At 45.8% G+C, this 9,462-nt stretch overlaps 2 protein-coding genes across 2 annotated transcripts; one reads left to right on the forward strand and one right to left on the reverse strand.

Moving 5' to 3' along the window:
• Positions 1 to 1,691: 1,691 nt before the first annotated feature.
• On the forward strand, positions 1,692 to 3,661 carry plb2 (lysophospholipase Plb2; the record flags this gene model as incomplete). The annotated part of the gene is made up of 2 exons (XM_056971925.1): positions 1,692 to 2,455; positions 2,518 to 3,661. 2 exons carry the CDS (start codon positions 1,692 to 1,694, stop codon positions 3,659 to 3,661), a joined length of 1,908 nt encoding a protein of 635 aa, XP_056818904.1.
• Positions 3,662 to 7,132: 3,471 nt separating this feature from the next.
• Positions 7,133 to 8,916, reverse strand: N7477_010265 (glycosyltransferase family 1 protein; the record flags this gene model as incomplete). The annotated part of the gene is made up of 5 exons (XM_056971926.1): positions 7,133 to 7,381; positions 7,550 to 7,681; positions 7,804 to 8,041; positions 8,093 to 8,654; positions 8,898 to 8,916. The coding sequence occupies 5 exons, from the start codon at positions 8,914 to 8,916 to the stop codon at positions 7,133 to 7,135; spliced, it is 1,200 nt and encodes a 399-aa protein (XP_056818905.1).
• Between the last annotated feature and the right edge of the window lie 546 nt (positions 8,917 to 9,462).

Consider the following 9,462-nt stretch of genomic DNA (forward strand, 5'->3'; position numbering starts at 1 on the left):
TAGCCCTTGTAAGATTCTTTTTTAAAAATATTATAGCTACTAGCTTAACTTATTATTATCTATTAAGAATCAACTTAGTCTTTTTTTTAGATAAGCTCTATTATATTATAAGTTTTAATCTACTTATAGATTAAATTATAGATCTAGCTTTATTAATAGAAGTTAATAACTAATAAGAATAAAAAGTTAATAAAATCATAGATATCTAACTATATTATTAGAAGCTTTAATATCAGGCTAGATAGATCGCAATTAAGAATAATAACTAATATCCTACAAGTAATTTTAAAAATACTCCGAATAAGCTAATAGCTTTTTATAAGTATTATTTAGTACTACCTAGACCGCCTATATATTTATTAGTATAGCTTAATATTACTTTAAATAATTACTTTATAGGTAATTATCTAGATAATAAAAAACTAGAGCCTTAGGGCGAGCCTCTCTAAAAAGGGAGACTATATAATATGTAACTATCTTAAGGCCTAAGGGAGGCCTAAGGGGGAACGCAATCTGGAAGGAGCTATAGGTCTAACCTAATTTAGGATAGAAGTAGTTTTATTTCGTACATGCTCGTTTCCCTCTTTCTCTCTTCTTCTTCTTCTCTAGTTTAGTTACTTTTATTAATGATACACAAATTCATCTTCGTCTTGGTCTGTAACACTTACTAAGTCTAAATTATCTGGATACCCTCTTAATTTACGTACGAATTAGGTCCGAGACTTGCTTATTATACTGCGGGGTAATTCTTTACCGCTAGTCCTTAGTATTCCTTTACATTTAGGTTATTCGAAAATATATAGAGTCGACTTAGTCCGAAATATAGGACTGACCTTACACATCTTCGACCACGCCGATCCTATATATTTCGGACTATATCTCCTTTAGGAATTTCGGGCTAAATGCTAACCTCTTTTGGAATTTCGGACTATCTATACCCGCTAAAGGGCAGCAACTTTAAACCACCCTATTAAATTTAATAAAATAGATAAAGATATTCTAGCTTAATAAATTATATCTTAGACGCTCTAGTTTATAGGGAAGAATATAATAAAATTTAATTTGCTTATATAAGCGTTTCTTTTCAGCCAGGTTTTGCCCACTAGACAGTGCTGCTCTATGATCTTCCAGAACCGTCGCGACATAACGTCACAGAGATAGTCATGTGAAAATCCGCTCTAGAACAAGGCACAAATGACGTCATGGTGTCATTCTCGGGGTTTCCTAAGGCCGAAATCGGAACAGTAGCCTTAGCAACTCAATGTTCACCATAATTAAGGACCTCCAAGAAAGCGCAAAAGAGGCTGGATCCTGCAAAGGGCGGGTGCAAAGTTTAGCTGAACTCTATCTACGTAGGCCTGTCAAGCTAGAACGGTCCCGCCCGTAGTCTAGATCCTCTTTAACGCTTTGAATTCAGTTGTGAGTAATAAGACTTTCCAATTTGTCTGAAAACGTACAGAACGATGACGACACAATTATGCTCTGTTAGTTGACTTTCCAGCAGCTACCAAAGTAGCGACAACCAATTGTGTAAGGACGTTTTATACTTGGTTCGATCTATTTATTGGAGATTCATGACGAAAGACCTTCTGGATACCGAGGCATGTACTCTGTTCTCGTCCGTATATATCTTCGAATGGGATTCACTCAGTTCAGGTTTAAGCACAGCAAGCAACTTATAAGTGATCGCCATGAAATTGCTGACGACATTGAAGCTGTTTCCTGTATTTATTGCATGCCTCGGGGTGTGCAGCCACGCTGATGGTTCTCCCGATGAACGAGATACCCTGCAAGGGAGAGCTGCAAGACTGCAACGAGACTCGCTGACCGCGCCGTCTCCATTGCTTTACGGACGGGCATTTCCCAATGCACCCAATGGTTACACGCCGGAGGGCGAAACTTGTCCTGCAACTAAACCATTCGTCCGCAATGGATCAATGTTGTCGGCGAACGAAACCGCATGGCTGCAACTGCGACGTAACGTTACGGTGGACGCGATGAAGGACTTCCTGGGTGGACTAGACTTCGGCTCCTTTGATGCATCTTCGTATGTCCAGCAGAACACTGCCAATGCGACTGCACTCCCAAATATCGGGATTGCTATATCGGGCGGTGGTTATCGATCGCTGATGACTGGCGGTGGCGCTCTGCAGGCCTTTGACACTCGAACACCCAACAATTCCGGCCAGCTGGGAGGCGTTCTGCAGTCGGCAACTTATCTCGCTGGGCTAAGCGGGGGTAGCTGGCTGGTAGGATCTATCTATCTTAATAACTTCACGGATGTCACATCGCTGCGAGACAGCGAAACAGTATGGCTGTTCCAGGATTCTGTCTTTGTCGGCCCAACGGAGAGTACGGACTTTTCTATCACGACGCCCGAGTACTACTCGGAGTTGGAGGATGCAGTGAGTGGAAAGTCTGACGCTGGGTACAACACCACGATCACCGATTACTGGTAAGAAAGGTCTCTCTGCTGGGTATATCCTTCGTGGATAATAGTACTAATCTGATAAGAAGGGGTCGGTCGCTTGCGTACCAACTTATTAATGCCACCGAAGGTGGTATAAGCTACACCTGGTCCTCTCTTGCCCAAGGCAATGATTTCCTGAACGGAAATATACCTATGCCCATTGTCGTCGCGGATGGCAGAGCTCCAGGGCAGGTCCTCATACCCGACAACACGACCGTGTTCGAATATAATCCGTGGGAACTTGGAACGTTTAACCCGCCTTTAGAGGCCTTTGTTCCTCTCCAGTTTCTTGCATCCAACTTCTCAGCCGGGACACTTTCAGAAAGTCGAAAGTGCGTCAGCGGATTCGACAATGCCGGATTCGTGATGGGCACTTCATCATCGCTATTTAACCAAGCATTCCTACTAATCAACACCACTGATGCACCTCAGGCATTGAAGGATTCCCTTAACGATATCCTAGGCACACTTGGAGAGGAAAATGTGGATATCGCCGTGTACGAACCCAACCCATTCTATCTATATACCAACGAGTCCGAGTACGCCAATTCCACCATTTTGAGCCTGGTAGATGGCGGAGAGGACCTTCAGAATATTCCTCTGGAACCTCTCATACAGCAGCAGCGCAATGTAGACGTGGTACTGGCGCTGGATTCGTCTGCTGATACGAGCACACGATGGCCTAACGGCACCGCCATGGTCGCCACGTACGAGCGCAGCCTAAGCTCACTTGGCAACAGCAGCGGCATCGCATTTCCGTCTGTACCGGACCAGAACACCTTCATCAACCTAGGACTAAATAACCGCCCGACGTTCTTTGGCTGCAACAGCTCCAATATCACTGGCTCAGCGCCGCTAATTGTATATATCCCGAACGCGCCGTATATCTACCAATCCAACGTGTCCACATTCGACCTGGAGTACAATATTACTGAGCGTGATGCTATAATTGAGAACGGCTACGACGTTGCCACGCTGGGTAACGGAACTATTGACTCCGATTGGCCGACTTGTCTAGGCTGCGCGATTCTCAGTCGCAGTCTGGAGCGTACCAACACTGCGGTCCCCGACAGCTGCACCGCGTGTTTCCAGCGATACTGCTGGAATGGTACGACGAACAGCACCGATCCTGGCGCTTATTATCCTGACTATAAGCTATCACAGTTGCACATCGATAGCACCGCGGAATAATTTCTCCTTTCCGGCTAGGATCTCGTCGGTGTGATTGTCATGTACTGGTACTTTTGTTCTTATGTGCTTTGTATATCTAATTTTGCTTGATTCTATATATTGGATATATCGCAGCTCTAGCAACCAACTATCTAATGCCAAAATGATTTTCTTCAAGAGGCCGAGCAATTGATAGTGATGACCGTCTCGTGCGGTCAATTAGTTAGGTAATTCTAGAATGCTTCAATAAAAGGGATAACATCATAACAAGATGAAAGAAGTCATTCCAGCTGAATTCTAGCATAATTAGCGCATTTACCTATGGAGCCGAACAAGGTTAAAATGCGGGGACAATTCCTTGTGCCCAAATGCTGAGCAATTTTCCCGACATATACTCCTAGATTGGACCCGGATATAGAACTTGCTTTTACAAGGGCTAATGGCGTGTACTTCCGCGGGTTGTACTGCACAGTCCTCCGCTTCGAGTATATTACAGCAGCGCACGAACGCAAGACTCACTTCTGGATAGCTATGGCTTTGATGGACATTGGCGCGGCAGAGACGAAGATTCTCCCTACGTATTTGCCCACTGTATATGGCTCGCATTTTGACATAACCATTGCGGATCGAACAGAGCCCACGCACCTCGTCGCATCTCCTGCAGCGGAAGGGTTCGGGAATAGCGTCCGCTCATTCCCTCGTCGTATGTGCTTTCACTATTTTATTATCCTGTTGATGCGTTATTTATTCGCTTTGCAATAATTGATTGTCTGTGATTTCCAAGGCTCTTGGAGAAGACAAAGGTATCCTAGCTAGAATTTGGCACACGTTATACTGTAGTAAGATCCCGCAGTCCTATACTTCCTATGGGAAGGGCATCATATCTGGATGAAATGGGTGCCCAGGTAAGGTTCCTTGGAGACGAAAATTTAATGATATACTCACTCCACAACACCTGCGCAGCTTCCCGCGCTGTCACGCCCCGCGACTGGTACAATTGTTTCACTTAGTTCCTTCACTGCAGGAGATGCTCAGGGTACCATTTGTTCTTGAGAGGGGGTGCACTTGTACTGAACAACGGCGCCACGGAAAACTGACATAACACGTGTTCTCAATCGATTGATGTCCATATTGTAGTGGGAGAACTGGTGACATAATGAGCCTATGTGTGGCCTCAGGCATGATTTAATGTCTGCAGTGCATAGTACATCTCCAGACACACTTAGAGGGAGATAAGTTATCTACCTAATTCATTTAGGATTCACCCAATTTCTTCTATCCATAATATAGTATTAAGATTATCCCGCACGGCCGCAATAGGGCATCAGACGGCCTCATCTAGCATCCTCTACACCAGACAGGCAGTGTGTGTGTGTGTGTGTTATCCAGTCTGCATCGCCAGACAGCCATCGAGCCGCTCCCATTTCAATATGTATTTTGGCATTGCGCGAGATTTGGCCCTCTTTCCCGGCTTTCTACACCCACACTGGCGGCTGTGCGACCTAACCAATTGTGGCACCAGATAAGTGAGTTGCAATCTAACGACCCTCCAAATTAGGCGGACGACTTTGTTTGTCAGGGAAGCGTGCCCATTCGACTAATGCGGGCGTCCTCACAATAGCGCACTTCGGAATCCACGTTCCTCAACACGGTCTACCGGAGCCTGCTCCATGGGGAATCCAGCCTTTTTAATGCGGTCTCATTATTGCACCATATTCACGAGTGAGCCACAGTAGTGCTCTTTGCTTGCATCTAAGGATTCGTATAATTGTTTGCTATATTCTGTCTATGTTGCGTTCTTTGGGTCCCCAAGCCTCGAGCTAAAGCTAATTTCGGCGGTGCGGGATCATTGACTTGAAGCTACTGAAAGGCACATCCAACCTGACGATGCATCAAGCATCTACAGTCGATCGCCGGAAGTTCCTAAGGACACTTTGTCGTAGGACTTGATGCCTATTATCCTTCCTGTCCGACATGACCTCCCCGAAATGAATACATTAGATCACCAGATTGCCATGGCACGGGGATCTACCATTGCTTTGGAGACTACCAGGACGCGTATACGATCCTCGAAGTCCAGGAAACGATTGTCACTTTCAGAACTGAAAGAAGAGAGAGTTCGCCAGCGTGACGAACAAGAAAATGAAAATCGATTCTATCGATCTTGTTTCGAAAACCTCCACCAACTTTTACTATCCACAATACAGGACATACAGGTTCTCGCATTACAATACCATTTTGAACCAGAGACAAGCCCAGTGGGGAATGAACACATCCATCAGGCAGTCGGGAAGCTCCATGCAGCTGTGAATCGATTCAGACTTGAGGAGGCTCAAGCAGAACAGGAGTGGAAACAATACTGGAACCCCTTTCGAATTTGGAGCTCTACAGTGCGTTGGCTCTAGTACTGCTGAGTGTGCTTGAAGGCTCTCCATGAATTATAGTTCATAATACGGGGGAAAGATTTCGTCATTCTTTTCGGCTCAGTTGACTCCAGTATTTAGTAGCTTTGGCGTTATAACAATAGACATTGAAACGCGTGCATTCGGAATGTCAAGTTCAAAGACCCATAATACGACAGCCTTGTCGTTGTTTCCTCTTTGAACGGTCAACGATAAACCTCGGAGTCGTTATGCAGAGACTACTGCTTGCGGGAAATCTTATTATCACGGAATAATAAGAAGAGATGAATGCCTGTTCCACTAATTTCAAGTAACAGTGGAGCCAGTAAGTTCATTGTGCTTACTGACAAGACGCTCTTCATGGTTTCAGGATAGACGCAAAAGCTGCTTTTTGTCAGCTCTCCAGAAACGTGTTCTCTGGGCGGCATCGTTCATGTATCTAGATACTAACATGAAGGAAACAGTGCAAACATTCAGATAAACTCGAGACCTATCTAAGACCATGTATATACTAACTAAGCATGCTCGACAAGAGCCGGAATGCTCGGCAGGTTTGAGCAACGACATTATCCACATGGCTTTCCCAACTATGCTGTTAGAGGTACTGTACATCCCATCAACCATTCTCTGTCGACTGAACCGCTTCGAATATTTCTTATTCAATTCCACGGCTAACTCCAAGTACCTGTAGCTGACTCTCCCTCGGGCTTGAGACAGAAGCCCCCACTTACACACCACACTCATTCACGAAATTGGCTTGACCAATACACACTGAGCAACTCTTCTCTTGCCCCACTGCCAAGGCATTAGCGGAGATAAATTAAATGAGGGACATCAGTAAAATGATATGTATGGTCCTGTACCTTGCCATTACATCCTACGCTTTGACCACTGAGCAATAACCTTCATGGCCAATGTACAGTGCGTCTCGAAACCAGTGCCACCACCTACACTCTTCAGCCTGTGGAGATTATCCCTCTATATATTGGGAATTGCGGCGGAGTATTTTGATAATCTATGCTAGTCAAAGGCTGTTGGTGGAGAATATCTGAATCCTGCGAATCCTAGCTGTAACCCATGGCTGAAACTATCATAACTCGTCTGAGGTAGCTCCCCATCGCCCTTTTGTTTGGTTCTTAGGAAGACGCAGCGTTTTCAAGATCTCTTGTACGGCAGCATCCTGGCCGGGATAAGTTTGTAGCACAGAACTAATCTGCTTGGCTTGCTGCGAGATGCGAACCCCTTCGCGTTCCTGATTCAGTACGCTCCGCAGTGCAGCTGCCAACTCCCCGTTGGCTATGAACGGGGCATGGGCTCTGTTCACCCATTTTGCCGATGCCTAGCCACTCAGCCTGGACTGCGTAGTCGTAATCGTTTTGCCATTTAGGTAAGAGTAACTGGGCAATACAAGATATGGTCTCACTGGTCAACAATGACGCGATGCCTGCCGGATTCAGTTGCAACTTGCGCTCCGACGATGCGATATATAAGATATTGCGTCAACTACCGAATGGACGTCACCTGTTCGAGAGTCTTCTGTCTGGTTTCTGATATTCCACAAAGCCTGGAGATGCTCGTATTCCAGTAGAATGGGAAGGAGCGCCTGCGCGACTTCAGTTGCATCGTCTTTTGTGAGTCTCTGTAGGTCATTAGTAGTATAGGTCGTCGGGAATCGAGCCAGCATTTTAAGCAGTCTTGCCAGCGTTGGTCTCGACCGGTTAGTGACGGTGCCAGCGGTATAATTGGTCCACATGCTATGACGTTAGGGGGAACGGATATAGGATACTCGATTTCGAGGGAAGAAGTGATGAGCACTGTGACTTCGTCTCTGTACCAATCGACAAGATTGACGGGGTTGGCCACACCATGATGTTGTCGGCATGATTTTAATCTGCGTAAATGCGACGAGAACACCATTGTAAATGCCCTTTGCAGCCACAGGTAGGCATTGTACGAAGCAAGGTACCAGGACAAAGGGGACGAGAATCCAGAGCCAATGCTTTAGCCGTGTTAGTGCCAGGACTTAAGTGCATGAATATCTGGTACTCACCAGGGAAACTCTCGAATCATTTTCCCCGCTGGCTGCTGTGTTACGAGCACGTCGCGTAAATTACTCGTAGATAGAATCATATATTGATAGCCCAGTTGCAGCACCGCATCGTTTGCCTGTCTTAACATTGGGTCGATCACAACCAGTGTTGGATCGACCGTCTTGATCACGTCGAGCATATTGCGATACATTTCCAGATACTCGGTCCCATTCCACGGTACTAGGGAGGTCGGTAAATCTTTTCGCGAAGCTGCAGCGCCGCGGAAGCCAGCGGGGTGTGATAGACCCGATAATCGATACTCTTCCAATTCAAGCCGCTTCGCATAAGGGGTTCCATTCAGAGGATGGAACCTGACTCGGGACAGGCCCGTAGGTAAATTTGATACCTCATCTCTTAGTTCCGGGAAAGACGCGAAATGAATATCCACTAAGGGATATCGAATGAGCGACTGGCATGTCGCTAAAAAGGCCTTGGACTGCTCGTGATCAGAATTGGTGAGGAACAGCACTTTCTGATCGGCGTTTGGATAGAACACGTCCGAACCCCACGAGAACGGAGATTCTATACAATAAGCAAGTTTGATAAATTTGAGAAGAAGAAAAGATATAACGAGCCAGGGCATCATATCGTGCATAGTCGATCGAGATAAGTCTGACGATTGTAAGGAATGCCGTGGCTGTCAATTATTATGAGGCTTGTGGGGCTTAGACTTTGTCAGCACGTATGTGTGTGTATTGGAAGGGGCCCCTGGGGGCAGCCCGACTACTTAACTGGTTAAACTAGTTAGAACTATAAGCGTCGTACCCGAGATCACACGACCCATGTGAGAGTAGTCCAACAGATTTTTCTAGTGTCACGTGAGGCATTCTAAGGTCGATAGAGTAGTTAATGTCTGGGGATGCGCTTTTGAATTTACGGTTTTGGAAAATACACGATTTTTATTGAACTTGAGAGATTTTCACCGTTAGTCAAGCCGATTCCGAGAATGACTTTAACGCCAGCCCCGATCTCTCTGAATTACTTCATAAAGTGGCATTGCCTTCTTTACGTTGACCCATTCCCGAATATCTCCTACGAAACATCGAGCGATACCCATTTTATTTCCTTTAGCCGATGAAGAATCCTGGATCTTGATCCTTGTAGGCCTGCTCAAGGTCAAGGCTACTCTCGAACATCACGTCACATACTTGTCGGAAAGCTGCCTTGAGAGTGTCATCGGTGACGTTTGTCGCCTGCCACTCACCGTACTCCTTGACAGCTTCATCCCTGGGTCCAGGAATCTCGAGTAGGCTCATAGCATTCGAGTCAACAGTCGTCTTGGTAATGGACATGTCCTGCCCTGGAGCGGACGATAAGGGCAGAACATTGA

The sequence above is a fragment of the Penicillium maclennaniae genome, assembly GCF_028827695.1.
Source record: "Penicillium maclennaniae strain IBT 15551 chromosome Unknown utg000008l:1.0-3552695.0:1.0-3555053.0, whole genome shotgun sequence".
In the NCBI taxonomy this organism is placed as follows: domain Eukaryota; kingdom Fungi; phylum Ascomycota; class Eurotiomycetes; order Eurotiales; family Aspergillaceae; genus Penicillium; species Penicillium maclennaniae.